The 20,247-nt window shown below is 35.7% G+C and overlaps 1 protein-coding gene across 1 annotated transcript in view; it reads right to left on the reverse strand.

Annotated features, from left to right (window-relative positions):
- Nucleotides 1–570: 570 nt before the first annotated feature.
- LOC149547429 (pyruvate kinase isozyme A, chloroplastic-like) overlaps nucleotides 571–20,247 on the reverse strand; it is a 67,143-nt gene continuing 47,466 nt past the window's right edge. Inside the window, exons 5-7 of the mRNA XM_089791636.1 lie at nucleotides 3,840–4,083; nucleotides 1,329–1,563; nucleotides 571–1,149 (exon numbers count right to left, since the gene is read on the reverse strand). Coding sequence (XP_089647762.1) covers nucleotides 845–1,149; nucleotides 1,329–1,563; nucleotides 3,840–4,083 — 784 coding nt within the window. The 3' untranslated portion in view covers nucleotides 571–844. The remainder of the gene's footprint in view (nucleotides 1,150–1,328; nucleotides 1,564–3,839; nucleotides 4,084–20,247) is intronic.

Raw genomic sequence — 20,247 nt, forward strand, 5'->3', positions numbered from 1 at the left:
AAGATCTTATGGTAGAAGATTAGTCCTGGTGAAAAATTCCAGATTTATCTATTCCAAATAAATATTCAGAAGCATTAGCATGAGCAACATTCTTTACTCAGAGAAGCAATTCTATCCTACTTGCACATTATTGGCATCGGTTTCCTTATAAAACAGTGACGTAGATACTGGTAAACAGCCAAGAGTATTTTCCATTCTCCACCTTCAATGACATTTGGTGAAATTATAAACGATCATTGATTCTGCTGTTTACAGAAACAATTACAAGAGTCCTAACATTTATGATCACTCTTGCTCCCTGGAAGATGCTACAATATTTTTATTGTACCCTATAAATGCGGATTCGTTCACAATTAATAAAGGGAAGTACTGAACCCCAAATCATTCAAAATATTCTTTTGCAATTTTCAATTTAAGCAAAGCCCATGCACCCTGGCAATTTAATTACTGCAAAGTAACCTTATTCTGATTATGATTTTATTCTGTTAATGATCTTAAAATCAGTGTCTTATGAATCAATCTTTGGGCTTCTTTGAATATTGTAAACTTGCCTAGTCATACGAGATACTATTATACATGCAAGGATCTGAACTCTTTGTTATTATGATGCAAACAAAAGTTCTACAATAAATACATGTATTATTCTTGAATAAATGCAGCAGCTCATGCCTATTTTAACATAACAATGTAAGTCCTCTCACATTTTACTTCTGTTCAGAATACCTATTACTAACTACCCTTGAAGCCACTAAACTAAATTTTCCTCAGCAACAAAATGCTCCCTCCTTAATTAGCAACATGACTCCCAAGAAGAAGCAAGAAGTCAAGAGAGAACAAAGCAATCCTACTGTGGAACATTCATGACCTGAATGGACTGCAGCATATCTGAAACAGCAATCACCAGATCACCTGGTTTAATCATACCTCTCGCTTTAAGCAAGACAAAGGTACGGTTTAGGTTGCTTTCCATGTCCTCTGAAAAATTCAGTCTAAAGGGAATAAGCCCCCACTGAAGGTTCAACCGCCGCCTTATAGTAGTTGAACTAGTGAAGGCAAAAATTGGACAATCGGGACGACATCGTGATAGAAGTGTTGCCATATGTCCTGTTTTTGTGTATACAAAAATAGCATCCACTTCCAGCTTGTTTGCTAAAAACAGAGACAAATAGAAAAATTAATTCCCACGTGGATAAGATAATGTATCTGCTCCTGATTTCCAGTTAGCTTCCTTCCTATCAACATTTCGCTAATAATCATACTGCTATATAAATCAAATCGACATAAATATTATATTATTAAATACTTGAAACAGTAACTATCAACCTTACCCAATTTAGCAGCAGAATTACATATCTCCTCTGAGACACCATCTTTAAAGGATGATGCAATATCTGGAAGGTTCATTGATTCATATTTCTTCTCTTCACGCCACCACCGTTCAAAACGTAGGCTCACAGTTCTTAGAACAGCCAAAGCTTTCTCTGGATATTGACCCATAGCACTCTCACCAGAAAGCATTAAAGCATCCGCACGTTGTTTTACTGCTTCAGACACATCAGCAACCTGTGCTAAATCCAGACTATTAGAAGCCTAACCACTGGAATAAGTAAATATGTTATTTGAATATTCTGATGTTGAGATTTAATCCTATGAAATAAGACAAAAAAATCTCTGCTTAGTATTGATTATTGACTAGGAAGTCTGGTTAGCCTGCCTGGGACCATGGTACCGATCCAGTTCAAACCAGGTCCAACCTCAAGTCTGGTTTGCCTGTGGGTTCGGCCAGGGTTTGAACCCAGGCAGGCTGGTTTGTCTGAGCCAAACACATGTCAAATCAGGATAAAACTAGGGCAGCCCCAGGCCGACCAAGCATGAACCACGTACATTTTCACTGAATAACATTCTATAATTTAGTGCAGGAAACAATTATTACAAAACAAAATTCGCTGAAGATCAGAAATTTATTACATCAAATTAAAGTTTAAACTAGCCCTCAAGATTTCTTCCTGTGAAATTTTTATACCCAACTGCTCTTGATGACCCATGTCTGATTAATTGCAATCTCTTTATAGTGATCAAGTATAATTTTACATTAAACAAAATCTTCAATAGGTGAAATGGGTTGCATGCTACTTTTTTAACACTTTCCAAGTAGGATGTTAATTACAAGCAAACAAGCTCTCTGTACACTGAAAAAATAATAGGCATTTGAGGACTTGTAAAGGGAGAATGTTATAGGTACGGCTGATCCCATTGGCATCGACACTGTTTGTGAATCAAGTAATGCCATTGATGAAGAAGAAGAAGAAGATAATCCATTAGATGATTGAAACTCGGTAAGTTCCAATCATTCAAAGTTGTAACAATGATACCTGAACTCAATATTATTATTTTGATATTTTGATGTTAATATGATTACAAGTTTAAGGTGTTTTTGTTGTTTTTATGATACTATGTGACACTCGGATCTCAATTCATACTTGTAAGCTGTATATATATAGTTTTTACATGTTTTTTGTACTAACAAACCCAAGCCCAGAGTGGTAACGTAGATTATTGATAACAAATGAAAAATAGTATTAGGTCTCTGTGGCATGCCTGTTGACAGTGTTATACAAGCTGTAGTGGAAAATGGTGGTCAGAACGCACAATCTTCCATTCATAGAAATTGAAATTATTCTAAGTGATTCTTCCTACCATAAATAAAATATCAAAGAATGGTAAGTTTGCTCTTTTTTTTCAGTAGTTACCTGTGTTCAACAACGCTGGTCTCCTGCCTTAAAATTGGCATTCCCATCCTACTACATGCTTTGGAGACAGTGAGGCAAACAGGGGTGTCCACTAGCTATACCCAATTTTTTCCAGAAAGGCAAAACATTCCCAAAACGGTTTATGACATCCCCAATATGGTGGGGGATGTTTGGATGTCTCAACTGTCCAAGACACGTCCAAGCTTCCCCAATTGAAAATAAATATTTTGCATGTGTAACATAATAAAAATTCCTTAGATTTACAGAAGAAACTGATTTACAGACTACATTACATCAACTTAGTAGTAACTAATATTTTATATTACTGTAAGCTACTCATTGGCTGTCATTTTGTATCAATTGAAGGTACTTATGACTATACATTTTTTGATAGATTGTACCACTGCAGGTATACCTGAGTTACTAGGGTATGTAGATACCCGTTGACAGTAAAATTGACTTGAGTATTGACTACCGTACAACTGATTTATTGATATTTGTTGATTATATTGATAATATTAATTTATAGTTATGAGTTGTGGCTTCTTAAGGGAGCTATACTGCTTTGACTGTCAGTAATATAAACTTACTTGATACCTCTAAATCTGAATCATGATGTAATTATTGCTGCTATACCATTGTCACTAGTCCCAATCTTAATTTTTGGATATTTATAATTTTGTTTCTGTCACTGTCTCAATTATATATACTGCTTTCACTGTCTTGATTTTGATGTCATTTTTAGTTGGACTTATAGAAATCTTGGTATTCCATATATACTGTTGTTGCCTCATTGTTCCCGAAAAACTCCCCCCACCCAGACTGCCATCAACATCCCTGAAACACACTGGAAGATAACTAATGACCCATTCTCTTGATAGACACTGATTACAATCATTTCTAGTTGAAAGAGATTTTAAAATTTCTTCAAGAAGCTTAGGAAACCACTACAGTAACTTGTATAAACTAGTAAAACTGTAAAAATTAATGAAATGTCATAATAATTTTCTTATTCCTTCAAATATTAAAATAGTTTAATTTTAATCTTCCCCACAAACAAATAATGGAGAGAATATTTGAAAAGATAACCTCGGCTCTTGTCGGTGTAGGATATTCTATCATTGACTCTAGTAGCTGTGATGCAACAATAACCGGCTTGTTTAACTGTCTGCATAACTGAACTATTTGCTGCTGAACAGAGGGAACCTGTTCAAGAGGAATCTGTGCACCAAGATCCCCTCTTGCAACCATGGCTCCATCCGAAGACCGAATGATCTCACCAAGACACTTCAGAGAGTCAACACTTTCAAATTTAGCAATGACACCAATATCACTGCAATGGCAAAATAAGAATAATATTCAAAAGTTGTATGAAAGAACAGTAGATTCCACATATCATATATGAAGTGTGGTAGAATATGCCCTTTAGCCAGCCTCAAGATTTTGAAAAATAAGGTAATCAAAAAGAATCAGTAGAACTTAATATCTTAACAACAACAAAAAATGTATTGTATTAGTATACAAGTTAGATGGTAAAGTGGTATTATAAATCATTAAATCATTTGGCATTTGATAAAAGGCAGATATCTGATCTTTTACATAGACCAAGAGCTTATGTTTGTACATTCCTACAATCTTATGAGTTCAGTATGATTATTACTTCAGATAAATTGAAGTTATGCAACTAGAACTGCACCAGAATATTTACTAGTGTTCTATTTTCATAGCTTTTTGACAAGTTAAGAGCACTTCGTATAGAAACAAGGGTCATACAGTAACTAGCTTTTGTTGTTCCAACAAGCTAGATTTGTACTTAGTAATAAAAAAATTAGATATACTGGCTAATAATGCACTCTCCAGGTTGATTTTGGGTTTCATGGTGGCCAATTCCTGCAACCAGATGTTGAGTTCCAACTTGTGAACAACTTCAACTCATGACAACATATACTTCCAAGGACTAGCTAAACTTAATGTAAAGCTGCCCCACTTAGATCAAGATGAACAAACAACATCAGTACAAAGCCCAACGCTATCATTGAACTTCAAAAATCACAAACTCACAAGGCAGACATGATAAATTATAATAGATGGAATGATTTCAACAGCATATGCATAGATTCAACTGCCATTATTAATTCTGTGCTCAAACCATTAATTTACAAGATATCTAATTTTTGGGCCTGTGATGCGACCATTTCACACCATCGCCCCACTGCAAATGGGGACCCCCTTTTTCGCTTTAGCAGTTAGTTGTTTGTTAGTTTTAGTTGTAGTATGGCAACATTTTCGAGTCTTGAGTGTCAATAAGGTAGAAAGATTGGGCAAGTTTAAGATGTAAGTCAGTCTTAGTTGCAGGTCAGGGTCTTAGTGGCATGTCATGATTCAACTTGGTTGAATTTTGATACAAAATTAAGGTGGAAAGCTTGGGCAAATGTATGAATTGGATTGCGTATTGATGATAGTCAAAGAAAGCAAGGGTGAAGTCTGATTGTTATATATCAAATTTCCAATACCCTGAGAAATCTTGAGGCCAAATCCTATGCATAAGCCCAAGAACAGCCAACTTTCTGCCCCGAGTTTGATGAGCATCCAGCAAAATGTTGAATACCCAACTACATTTCAATAAAAATTCCAAGGCACAGTTGGAAATCAGATTTGCACATTGATGAAATGTCTGAAGGCAAATGTAAAATCTGATCATTGTGTGAAATTTTAAGCATTTGTCAAGACTCCAACTGATACTTGCGCAAATTTCAAGCAAGGGGTGTTCTGATTTGAATGTTAGAATGTACACCCAGTAATACTGTGAATATTTGGGGCTCCAAGCCCAAAGGCATGAGGATTCCCACCCCAAAGTTGGGGCTCCCAAGCTCAAAACAAGTATGAAATTTGATGTAAGGCCTCAATAATGGAATGGGAATTTGAAAATGAAAGGAAGTTTGCGCAATGCAAGAAGGGTTTTGACACTTTGCAAGATTTTGAAGTTGAAGTTGGTATGGAGTCCAAGAGGGACCTAGTTTCTGATCAGATATTGGGGCTCCAAGTCCAAGATGGTGCCATTTTCTGCCCAGTTTATGGGGCTTTAAAACTCTGAAACCAAGATAAGATGAAGATTATGCTACCAAACAAGAGAATGCTCGAGTAGAGTGTGTTGTCCCCATTTCTAGAATAGGATTTAATAATTAATAAAATAAGAATAAATTAATAAACAAATAAAAATAATGATATAATATAATCTATCATAAATATAATATAATTACCAATATATAATAATATATTATTTATCAATAGTTAGCAATATATTATCACAATATAGAAATATACCAGATAATATAATAATTATACTATTATAAATCTAAAATAAAGAAGTAAATTCAAAATATCAAATATCATAAATAATTATATTATCATAATATAAACTGATATATATTATTGAATATATATCAAATTTTACACACACACCAAATATTACTAGATATAAATATAATCCCGAGAATCTATATAGCATATATTATAATTAAAATATATTGTAAACACACTGAATAATAGTAATACAAGTGTGACTCATGTTGGAGATGAACAGCCACAACCTTTTGGAAGTTCCCCTCTCCCTTCTCTTCACACAAGTATAAAAGGTGTCATCGATCAGGAATAGCAGAGGGCAGGTGACATACATTGAGCAGTCGGCAAGGATTAAAAGAAGAATATAGTGTATGGTAAAGACAGAACCAAACACCCAGCAGAACTTGTATCGAATGGAGTCACCAAGGAGACATCGAAAGAAGTGAATCATGCTAAGCAAATAGAAATTGGGAAAAAGATACAGAACTATATGTGTTCCTTTTTTTTGGAATGTATGTATTCCTATCACTGTTAATTAGGTGGAAATACCACCATGTATGCACCAAGTCATACCTATAATTAAGTCAGGTTATTTAAGATGCTTAGATATATAAGGAGATTGAAATAAGGGTTATGTCATGGTATTGTGAATGCAATAAGAATTATACTCATTCACATTAATTATTGTATCAGCTACATTATTATTAATATTATGCTGTATTTTATATACATTTATTCATAATTTATATATAATTTGTCAATAATAACAAAATAAAAATTGTGTGTGCACGTACGTGCAGATTATTAATATAAATATCGGATAATTACTTAATCTTATCCAATATAGATGTATGCTTGGGACATACAGATATAAGTGCTACAATATATGCTACAACCCTAAGTCGGTTATATGAATTGCACATTATTTATATAAAATTATAAATACTCTCCAGTCTGCAATATTTAGACATGAAATCTAGAGTACTTATTAGATTAGTACCTTCCAAAGTAGGTAAGACCTGCGGTGGAATGGACTAATGTTACATCGTACAAAGGCATTAGATAAGGATTGCAGTACAATGGGCATAGGTCACATCATACAAATGCACTATTGTGAAGAATAATCTACAAGGAAGAATTATTGTGAGAATACATAACCACAAGAGATGAGTAAGGTAGAGTGACGGAGAATGTTCAAAGATTCTGCTAGGTACACAAAACTCATGCGGCATTGGGGCCAAGCGGGAGAGCTTCTGCTCTTTAACCTAGGTTAGTGACATGAAGAGAACCTCCACATTTCTCCTTATCCTATTCCTCCCTAAGGGATTCTATTAGTAGGATTCTAAAATCCAAAAACCATCTCCTACCTCTATGAACCAACTAAACTATGTATACAGATATTGATGTGTCTTCTCTGTGTTTTGTGTGTATGCTTGTATATGTCTACTTTGTATACCTCATATCTTCATGCACTAATGTGTATACTTCGTGTATGCTTTGTGTCTTCATGCATTTGTGTACACTTCATGTCCTGATGCATTAATGTGTAGATTCCACGTATGCTTTATGTCCAAGTGTATACTTTTTACTTTCATTGTATATGCTCCATGTTGGCTCTATAATTTTTCTGATCTAGAATATGAAAACAAGCTAGAATGAATAAAAGCTATGAATCTATACCAGAGATCATAAATGTTAAAAAGATATACTCAAATTATATAGGAGAAACCACTCAAATTGAAAAAATTGTGTTAAATCAGCATTGCTCAAGGACAAACAATTTTTGGGAAGGGCAGACTATGACGTCCCAAATTCTAGAATAGGATTTAATATTAAATAATAATTAAAAAATTTAATAAACAAATTAAAATGATGATATAGTACAATCTATTATAATTTATTAATATAATAATAGTAACCAATATATAATAACATATATATCAACAATATATAAATATATCAGATATGATATTATAATAATTATACTATTATATATCTATAATATGTTAGTGAATTCAAAATATCAAATATCATATATAATTATATTATCATAATATTAATTGAAATATATTATTAAACATATATCTAATATTATCAAATAAATATATATATGCACACACACACCAAACATTAATAAATAATTATAATAATAATAAGACAAGTGTGACTTGCATTTGGTAAGTCGGGTTAGAGATGGATTCTTTGTTCTCGTCACACAAGTATAAAAGGTGTTGTAACCTTTCGTCGCCATCACCCGTGTATGGGACCCCTCTTTGCAGAATGTAAATTTTAGCAGTGGTCCACCATATAGTTCCCCTTGTCAACATTATGTCGTTTGCTTGATGGCAAAGCATAGCCTAAGGGAAATCCACAGTGGATTCCCAAATTTAGCGAAGTGCATGTCAACACTGGCTACGGAATGGTCAAAGACAAAATTTCCATACTAGAATTCCCTACCTTGCACTCTCCGCATTCTGTGGAGCATGCTTTTTCTATGGTTGGGGATTTTGTCCGGGAGAACAGAAGCTTTCACTCACTCAAAGCCGCACTCCGCTATTCTTGGAGCGCAATTTCAAGCCCGTCGCAAATTTTGTCTAGCATGAAAAAAAATCCATGACCACCCAAAATCAAGCCCTTCTATGTTTGCAAAGCGCATTTCCACATGCTTCATGGATTTGTTTTTTGTTCCTTGGAGAGGAATCCTTAAACCTTTATAATATTGTCCTCCACCTTTTTTAAAGCACATTTTTATGCCCAAAGGGAAAAAATTTGGGACATCTTTTGAAATACACCCCCTATTTTGCCTCACGCACATTCCAATGCATCTCATGGATTTTCCATGATAGTAAAATTATTGACAATGAAATTTCCCACCTCTTCCAAACTGTTGGGCGCAAAAAGATGAGAAAATTTGAGAAATTTGGAATCGTGAAAATCCAAAGGGTGAAAGGGAAAAGTTGAAAAAATCCCAAAGATTTGTAAAAATTTCGAAAAAATTGAAAATCCAAAAACCTTGAAAATTTTGAAAATCCGAACGCCAAAAAATTTGAAAAATTTGGAAATCCTGAAACTCCAAAATGTTGTGAAAATTCCAAAGAGTGAGAATTTCGGAATCCAAATGAGAAAAGTTTTGAAAAAGTTAAAAATTTGAAAATTTTGGAAAAATCCTAGAGGAATTTTGAAATTTGGAAAAAAATTTGAAAATATGAAAAAATTCCAAAGAATTGGATAAGGTTGGAAAATTTTGAGAAATTTGAAAATAATCCAAAACTTGGAAAATCTGAAAATTCCTAACAGCGAAAGATTCTTGAAAATCCAAAAAAATTAAAATTTTGAAAATTTTGAAAAAATAAAATCTCATGGACACACAAGTCTGTAGATCTCAAGAAGGCAAATTTTGAAAAAGCAAAAATTTGCAAAGATTCTTCATGGATGGAAAAGAAGTACATTAAGTCATGAAAATTGATTTTTAATTAATATTTAATTACTAAATTTTTTAAAAAAAGATAAATGAGGACTTAGCTTAAACATGAAGCTAAAAGCATCAAAATGGCAACTTTTTCAAAAACAAGGAAAAAAGCGACAAATGGTACAAAAACGGGATTCTTGGTGGCCAAGTAAAGCAATTGCCTAATACTAGTCTACAACTTTAATGGCAGCTTTTTCAAAGCGATGGCTTATATAATCAAACCATTTCATTCTCTCTCACACCCACAAAGACAAGAACGAATTAAGAGAAAAATTTAGAGAGTTTGGAAAAGATAAATTTAGAGGAAATTTTTGAGATCGTTGAGGAGAGAGGAGTTTTCTTCGAATTTGTGAAGGAGGATTCCAAACTTCATCAAAAAGGAACTTTTTAAGTGAGTTGGAGAAATCTTTGTGAATCCTGGGCAAAAAAGTTTGGAAATCTTGACCAAATTCCAAAATCTTCATCTTTAGAAGGAATTATTCCTTCTTTTAGTGCTTTTCCATATTCTTACATATGAACATTTTATGTTTTGTAGGTAAGAAGAATGGCAAAACCCCGAGGAACAGGAGAAACACAAGGACAGTTAATAAAGAATGAAAGGAGAGGATTCTACCCCGAATCCAAAATCATGTCGAAGTGGGCTGAAATTGGAGATACAAGCCTTAGTGGCCTCAATTTGAAAGAGTTCAATTGGAGAATGTTTGGATATAATGACCATCATCCTATGCACCTAGCTACTAGAATCGTGAGAAGTGGAATTGTGGTTGTGGCCAGTTTCTCTCCTCCCTTTCAACATCCAAAGTTGATCGTGGAATGTGCCCAACACTATAGTCCTAAGGATAGAACAATCAAGGATTCAGAACAAAATATTCTTGCAAATTTTTCTCCGACACTCATATCAAAAGCATTTGGGATTCCTTCACACCCGAGAATGGTGACAAAAACACAGGAGCAAACACTCAGGATCTACATTGCTGGAATTTATATTTGTGAAGAGATAATCAACAAGAGATGGATGAAAAAGAATAGATCACATCATTCCAAGATTTCTAAGGAACTAGTATGGCTTGACTTATAGCGAGAGTAGAGAGACATGATCATGATGCTTAGTTGCATTTTTGGCATACCTCATTCCTACAAATTTGAATCTTGGATGTCATACTTTCTTGAGCAGGTGCCAAAAGGTGACAAGATAGATTGGGTTGGGCTCATAAGTGACAACCTAAATGAAAAATTAATGAATCTAGAGCACACAAGAAATTTCTACATGAGCTTTTACATAATCTATATGCTAGCACGCAAGATGAATTATGATGGGTCGAGATGCAAAGGACCAATTGGGAGTGAAGCCCAACACTTGAAAGTTCATGAATGTTACCTGGAATTGCATTTATATTCCAGGGATGATTATGTAAGGGTTAATGATGCCTTAGCCATGCACATAGTGAGGACCCTACAAAAGAAGTTGCGTATGAAATTATCAATTGGTGCAAAAAGGTTGGTAGAAGAATATGGAGCTTGGTTCATCCAATTTCTCACCTTTTCATACATCCGAGTTCACGGATTCTCCATGAAGCCGTACAAACTTCCGAAGTACCCAACAGATAAGATGGTCTTGTTGGAACTCATGCAGCAACTCATAGTCTATGACAAGATTCAAAAGGGGAAGAAGAAGTTGGGATTGTAGTTCCCAATTCCCATTGGAGAAGAAAAAACTGACATGCCCATGTCTGAAGGCAACAAAGAGATCATCAAATGAGCTCTACTTTTTCCGTCTTCCACTTTATCCAAAATGGTATAATTTTGATCCCTACAACAATATCACATCACTAGCGGGATCAAATTACCAACATAAAGTTCACCTGAAGATTTTTGGGCAAACGTTGCAGATGAGCATGAGATTAGAAAGAGGATGCATTCAAGGTTTCCATTGAGCATTATTAAAGCATGCAACATATTCCAAGTTCCTGATCAGATGGAGGAGGATCCAAATGTGATGCGAAAAGGATTCAATCCAAAAATGACAGTTCAAACATATGGTTGGTAAAAGTAAGAAGTTATAGATTTGGAAACCCTTTCAAAGCCAATCTTGGATTTTACAAAGTGATGGATTGAGCGAAAGCTTGAAAAACTAGTTGCAACAACAAATAGATTCGTGTATAGATTGATTGGTCACCAACTACTCAAGCACGAAAGACCGGGCCAAATATCTGAAGGAACTGTTGAAGAAAGAGGAACTCGTTTAGAAGATGTAGGAACCAAGAAAGGGAAAGAGGCAGCTCGAGAAAAGCATCCACATGAGTGGGACAAATGTCCAAGAGCCTTAACAGAAGAAGCAGAAATCTAGAAATGCTTCCTCCTCTCCAAGTCACACTCCCAATGTTCAGGAGATGGAAACATTTGAAAGGTAGGAAGTAGAGACGAGCATAAGGAGATTTCAGTGAGAAGAAAATTTGGCTAAGCTAGTATATGACAGGCTGAGTATAAATGCCTACGAAAAATTTGTGCAAGGGAGAAGAAGAGATCAAGATATAGCTACAAGGAAAGTCTCGCTGCAATCTTAGAGATAGAAGTGATGGAGGTTGAAGCTGGTCCAAAAGAGGAAGAAGCTCCTACAGTGGCAATACAGATTCCAAATGTTGAAGTTGCAACTCTTAAAGTGATAGTGGATAGTCTAGGAGGTGAAGAGGAGATCGACGTTCAAGCAATCCAAAGGAAAGAACAATTGGTAATCCCAGGAGAGCAGAGTATACCCATCCTAGAATGGTTAAAGCAATGAATTTAAAAGAGTCAACAAAAGGAGGTTGATCCGGCAATTGAATTACAAGAAATTTTGGACTGATCAAACCGATCAGAAGTGCAAGGTAAAACAAAAAGATTCACTAAGGTTTTCAGAGGATAATCAAGGTCTAGAATTTTGCAGATTGCAACTCATACTATTGACGAGGCAAAAATCAGATTGCTCTAGATGACTATCATGTCACCGAAATCAATCTTGGTTGTGCCTCCCGGGAGCAAATCTTAAAAGAATTCAATGACTCTACTCAAGCTTTGAAAGACAGACTGAAGAAGCTAGAAGGATACCAAAAACAAAAAAGAGAAATCAAAGCCTTCTACTAGTACATCAATAACTTGCCTCATCCAGTAAGAAAGTAAGGTCCATCATTTGTCCCTTCGACAAGTGTTTTAGCAGAAGCAATTGATGATATTTGTAGGATCAAGCAAACTGCTCAAGGTGCAAAGGTTTGGGTCAAAGGAATTCAGAAGGAAGCATTCAAACATGCAAAAGAATTGGTGCAAATACATACTAGGACATTAGCTATACTCTCCAGGATCTAGTGCATGGAGGAATCATGGGAAGATGAGCATATTTATCAAGATGAAATGATTTTTGATATTCAAAATCTGATGGAGAGCCCAAAGCAAGCATTTATCGATGGTTGAGTTATCAGTGAAGGAGATGTCTATGATTTCCTTCGATGGTAAGTGTAGTGATAATAGCTAAGGAAATGTTTGAGAGCTTCACCAAGGAATTCACTTGATGGAAAAGGGTGGTTGACAACATCAGGCAAGGGGTGTCCAATACAGTTGCATCCTTGCCATCACAATGATTGGTAGAAGATGAAATGACAATGGATAATTTAAAAGTCAAGCTGGAGGAGTTCTTTCAGTTGAATGTTTTTGACAGAGATGATTTTGAGAACTTTTCCATCTTCTTGAATACCATGCACACCACTAAGGACTTGCTACCAGACTGGGAGGAAAGTTTGAGAAAGGCGGAAAGAGCAGTTGCAGTTTTGGAATTCAAGCAAGAGTCGACACCAAGCATCAATATAGAAGAGTTGGAGACGGTGTTGGATCGATTCCATTCCTTCAAGCAGGGAAATCAAGGATAGATGCATTTAATGCATAGTGGATGTCCCTAGTGGGCATTTATTGCACCCCTCCTTGAATGTGCATGTATAGTGGGCATTTATTACCCACTATAGTAGTGGATTCCTTATTGCATTAATGTATATTCCTTTTCTTTGCCCTAACCTTAATTAGGGCTGATGTGGTACGATTTGGGCCATCAATTATTGTGATCATCCGAGCCATCTGTTGTAATCGAGGACCTATATAAAGGCCTGACTCCTCATTTGTAAATGGATTTTTTGAGATTGTTGCTATGAGCTACTAAGATAATAGAGTTTTCATTGAAGCTTGGCTTAGTTGTCGATTCCTGAAACGAATCGGATTCGGGTACGCGAATCGGATCCATGGATTCAGGATTTTTTTCCCAATGATGATTCGTGGAGGATTCGTGAGTGTGTGTGTATCATAGTTACACCGCCCTACAAGATGGGGAGACGGTGGGATGAGAGGACAAGTTCTCGAGACAGGGGGACAGAGGGTGGCGAGGGGAGCAAGGTACCATATACTATACATATGGTACTTAAAATGCTAGTGATGAAAAGATGTACTACAATTATACAATATAAGATATAAAGATGTAAAAAACTTAAACATTGAACATTGCATTGAAGTTTTGAACTAGAACATCATGATTCATGATTAAATGACAAACAATGAACATTGAACATCAACAAATGAAAGAGTGTCAAATTATATAATTTTAAATTTATAATATATATCAGTCTTCAGATATAGAAATGCAAATGTGAATAAAAATAAAGAATAGAAGGCTTTTGAACAAAGGAGGAAGGAATGCGCCTCACATCCCATTGTAACAAAAATGGAACCAAAAAAATATTAAAATAATGCCTTTTTTATTCTCTTTTAATGTCCCCCATCTTGTTGCCACAGGAGAGATCCCTGCATCCACAAATCCCTGCATCCCCCCGCATCCACAAAGACGTCTTGTCGTCTTCGGCTAAGGTGGCGCTCTGAGTGGCGTCACCTGAAACGCCAAGACTCCATCCCCTCATCCCGAGTGTGTCCCTGTCTCTGGTGGGGCCTAGTTTTGGGGGGGCACGTCCCTGTGTCAAATATATATATATATAATACTAAAAAATAAGAAGAATATACATAATTCTAAAACTAAATCATTTCATAGTATGAATCTATGATTCTAGTATGCATCTATGAATCTAGTATAATTGATCATTGATCTATTTTCACGATTATAAAGAAAATCAGCACATTCAAATTCATGATTTTATGTTTTTGTGTCTTGTATTGCCACGGATTCGTGTTGGATCCTCAAGTTGAGGCTTGGATCCTTGAGGATCCGGGCAGTATTCTTGATTCTGCCTATGGATTCTTGAAGATCCAAGCACGAATCCAGGTCCGAATCCAAATTTGGTCTGTTTGGGACGAATCCAGCACCTAAGAAGCTTGGTGAATACTTGATGTGTCTTAGTGCTTGCTTGTTCTCTTAAATTCCCTCATTTAGATTAAGTTTAGTTAAAGTGTTGCGATTGCAATGGAGAATGTGATGGTGTATAGATGAATTCCTTTGGTTCATACTTTTGACATTTTAGTGATTCTAACTTGTTTTGCAAAGTTAGCTTGAACCCCTTTCATGCATATATTTAGCTTCTATCATTCATATACATTCTTCTTTATGATGGTGTATGTGGTGGTATGAAAATCTTTTGCATAACCCTTGACGATTGCACCAGGTCACACGTAGTTATATTTTGAGGAGCTAGCTCAATTAAGGCAGTGGGGTTTAGTTAAAACCATTTATAATGAGATTCTGAGGCTTTCAATTCTAGTGACTAATATCTCAGAGAGGAGGCTATATGTTTTATTCATGGATGGTTTAGAGGATCCATTGAAGGGATGGATCGAGGGCCTCAATCCTTCCACACTATAAGAAGCCTACAAGAAACCAAGGGATTATCAAAGAACAAGATTTAGTCCAAGGGCTTTCCATCAAAAAAGGATAAAGACAAGAAACTTCCAAAAGGATTATAGTCAGCAAAAGAAAGATCCAAACAATTTGGATAGTGAGTAGTTGAATGATCTCAAAAGGAGAAAACTACGCTTCCATTGCAAAGAGCCATGGAATCCTTCACATAAGTGCTTTGTCAAAGCAAAGGCAACACAAATTGAATATTTTCTTATTGAGGCATCAACATCAAAGAAATCTAAACAGCAATTTGATTCAAAAAGTACTGATGAAGATAACACTTCAGAAGGGGAATCTGGTGAGAATAAGACCATTGCGAAAGTACTAAACAAGCAAAAAAGTTTGAGGTAAGTGACGTGATACAGGGTCAGTTAGTTGTTTCATTGATAGACACAGGAGTCACTCAATTTTTCATCTCTAAAAGCTTTGTCAAGAATAGAGGACTCCAGACAGGAAGACTAAGCTTCACATAGGCACTTGCATGATTCCTAAGCTTCATATGTGGATGGGTGAGTATGAGATGGTAGCTAATTTCTATGTGGTAGACATGTATGATTATGATGTCATTCTTGGTATGACATGGATAGAGTCTTTAGTGGAGTTCATCTTTAGTCTAGAAAAATTGGAGTTTAGGTTTGAACGTTAGGAAAAACAAAGTAGTTCTCAAAGGAATATTAGATGGGGGACTCAAATTTGTTACGCTACGGAGGATGGAGCGGCTATTCAAACATGGTGAGGTGGAATGAGCATAAAAGTGGCCTTTTATACCTACAGTTTCTAAGCAGCATATTAAGAGCTACCATCCAAACATAAAGGAGGCAATCTCATGACATACTAAGGTGTTTGATAGCATCCCTTATGGAGCTCCTCTAGGGAGAGGAATTGAGCATGTGATTAAGGTAAAGAAACACAAGTAGTTTTGGTAAAGGAAAACAATAAAGTTATTTGGATGTACACCAACTATGGGACATCGAACAAAAGAACTGTCAAGAATAGGTATACACCATAATGAAGATAGATGAGCTTATTGATGAGTTGCAAGGAGCCTATTATTTCACCAAGATTGATTTACGATCAAGTTACTACTAGACCAGGATGGGAGCAGCCAAGAACATAGAGAAGACAAATTTCAAATGCCATTACCACCAATTTGAGTTTTTAGTAATTCCATTTGGTTTACCAATGCTCCTACCACATTTCAAAATTGTATGAATTGGGTGTTTGAAAGGTAGTTGCGGAAGTTTGTATTGGTCTTCTTTGATGACATCTTGGTTTTTAGTGGGACCTAAGAGGAGCACTTGTAGCAGTTGGAAGAGGTTAGTATACTAGAGAATGAGTCACTATTTGCCAACTAATCAAAATGTGAGTTCAGCTTGACAAAACTCATACCTTGGACATAACATTAGTGTGAATGGAGTGAGGGTGAATTTAGTGAAGATTAGAACCATCATTGAATGGCCAATTCCAACTAACCTTACATAGCAGAAGGGATTCCTTAGATTGTGTAGCTTCTATACGAGGTTTGTATAAAAGTTTTCCCAAAAAGAAGCTTCATTGAGAATCTTTTGAAGAAGGGAGCCAACAATGTTGTGAGCATTTCAAGAAAGTGATGTCATCTTGCCCAATATTAGCTCTTTCTAATTTCACCAAACCATTTGAGTATACTGTGATTATTCGAGATATGGGATTGGTGCAATTCTAATGCGAGAAAAACAACCCATACGATATGAGAGAAGAAAGTTGAGAGGGGTGGAGAAGAGTTATTCTATTGATGATTAGGAGATGTTAGCCATCATGCATGTGTTGGCCAAATTCATCTCTTATCTGGTAGGAGGCAAATTTTTAATTAAAATAGATCTTAACAACATTAAGTATTTCATGAGCCAGAGGGATCTCAATGATAGGCAGCAAAATTGGATCACTAAATTGCAGGCCTGTGACTTTGGCATTGAATATGTCCATAAAAATGTAGTGGCAGATACTTTCTCACGGAGGCCACATATTTGCTCTTTAGTGGAGATATTAGCTGACTAGAAAGAAAGAATTGCATCAAAATATGTCTAAGGGTTCATGGGAAGCAAGGTTGATTGAGGGGATAGTTCAAGATGATAGGAATATGGAGATTGGTGACCTCATATTCTATAAGAACACAATCTACTTAGTGTCTACCTCCCACCTCAAAGAAGTGATTTTAAGAACATTCCATGATACTTCATTGGCTGGTCACCTAGGATTTTTCAAGACATACAGGCACATCCAAGAGAGGTTCAGATCGAGGGATTTGGGGAATGTTAATTTCACATAACCCAACTACAAATTAATTGCACAATAAATTCACAGATAGAAACTCTATCTAATTTATAATAACTAATACTCTGAGTTAATTAATTGAAACTAATAGCAGAAGCAAAATAACATTATCCATTCACATAGACAATAACACAAATATACCCAAGAAACCCCAATTTGGAGAAAATCTGCAATTGTTGGATCTTCTATTCAGCCTAACAACAAACTTTCTCTTCAAGAATACAATAGAGTTTTCTATAGAAACTTTATATATATAGAGCCCAATTGCTTTACTTGCTTACAAGAAAATAATCTTTCCTTTCTTTCTTTGGCTTTAAAATCACTCTTTCTTTATGCAATCTCAAAACTCATAATTATCCTATTAAAGAATAAAAACTGAAGTTTATTGTTGAACATCCAAATCGAGTTTCTTTAAAGAAACTCCACCTTGCAAGCTAGAAAAACAAAAATCAGCAGGGAATGTCCAGTATGGCAATAGAATAAGAATGAGGATACACTTCCAACAAGTTTACTTCAGTACTTACAGAGTCCAAATAAAAAATGGTAGAGTATATCGGTGGACTTCATTATGGAATAACCCATGGTGTAGGCTAAGTACTGCATATAATGTAGTGATCGATAGATTGACAAAATTTGCACATTTATTTTCTATCACAGCCAACCTACACAACAACCCAAGTGGCTAACTTGTTCTTCAAGTAGATTTTAGGTTACATGGGTTTCCCTGGAATATTATAAGTGACAAGGACAAGTTCCTAAGTCTATTCTGGCAAGAACTTTTCAGATTGAGTGGTATGGAGCTCACTCCCAACACTAGGTATCACCCACATGCCGATGGCCAAATAGAGATAGTGAACAAGTGGGTAGAGGGCTATTTGCGAAATTATGTGTCTGGACAGTAGAAGGATTGGATCACGTGGTTATATTTGAGTGAGTATTGCTACAATACCACATACCACATAACTATCAGAATGACTCCATTTATGATGTTGTATGTGTATGAAGCCTTGAACTTCACAAATTTACTCTTTGGGGACACTAGGGTGTCTAAGGAAAAAGATTTGTTGCAAGAGATTCACTACATCTTGAGGGCAGTGAAGAAGGGGCAAAAAACCAACAAAAGTTATATTTTAATCTGTACAAGGTTGAGTGCAGCTTTGAGGTTGGTGATATAGTTGATCTAAGACTCTAGCCCCATAAACAATCTTCTCTAAAGAAGAGTGGTGCTAAGAAACTAAAGCCACAACTTTAAGATCCATTTAGAGTTACTCAACAAATTGGGAGGTGGCTTGCAAGCTAGAGTTCCTAGCCAGCAACAAGGCTCATAATGCATTTCATGTCTACAAACTCAAAAAAGCTTTAGGCCATAATGTAGTGCCATCAACAAAGTTGCCACTCCTAGAGGGAGGGAGGGCGGGAGAAGGGGGCAGATATTGTTTCTAAAGGCTATCAATGATATTGAGGAGAGGACAATTCAGAAAAGGATAATCAAGGAACATTAGGTTAAGTGGAAGACCCTGCCATTTAAGGATGCTATGTGGGAGAATGATTAAATCTTGCAGCATCCAAAACTGAAATTGCTTAAGGACAAGCAATTCTGGGAAGGGCAGATTGTAATGTCCCCTTTACAACAAGCATAATGTTGTCATTAACCTACTTCTCCTCAAGGGACTTAAAAGCCATCTAGCCTAAGCAATTCTAGTTGCAAATCACTCTAGGGTGTTTAGAGGTAGTTTTGGGCATACCTATTGTTTATAGTAAGTCATCTTGGGCATGATTGGGACCTCTCGTGGCAGTGACATGTCAATGGTGGATGTTTAATATCAACAAAAGATTTATTTATCATTGATATGATTTATTATGCATTAATAAAGTTAGTAATAAAAATAGATATAAACATTTAACTTTATTACCACTAAAATATAATTATGGGGAAAATATCTAATTAAATAGTCCCTTTTATTTTATAACACAGCAGAGACATAAGTTGTAAAAGGGTGTAATATTTATTTATCCCACATTGGCAAAGTGAGTGTGTGAGTTCTTGTGAAAACATTATAAAAGAGATTCGAGAGCTCTCTTTCAACAAGCTTGGAAAATATATGAAATTGATGAGATTGTTTAGAGAAGTTTCTTCTGAGGGCTTGGAGGACAAAAGCACTCTTCACTGACATTCTCTTCACTGTTTTTTTTTAAAGAGAAGTAAACACTTTAACCTGGAGATATGAACCAATGAGACCACAAACAGGGGACCTCATCCCCATTAGATTCGAACCTTGATGGCAAGGACAACAACACAATAACTTAACCATCAGAACATGCCACTATTGGCAACATTCTCTTCACTGTTAGAAGATACAGTGAGGAGGATTTGTGCTTGAGCTGCAAGGTATATTCATATTTCTATTTCTTCTATTTCCAAAAATTGAAGTTGCCAAGAAAGGGTTTGATTATTGAAATAGAAGGCTGAGTTTGTGACCTAACTGATGCTATCCATTTAGTCTACATTCATTCCATAA

The sequence above is a fragment of the Cupressus sempervirens genome, chromosome 7, assembly GCF_028749045.1.
Source record: "Cupressus sempervirens isolate cs-2001-9-10 chromosome 7, ASM2874904v1, whole genome shotgun sequence".
In the NCBI taxonomy this organism is placed as follows: domain Eukaryota; kingdom Viridiplantae; phylum Streptophyta; class Pinopsida; order Cupressales; family Cupressaceae; genus Cupressus; species Cupressus sempervirens.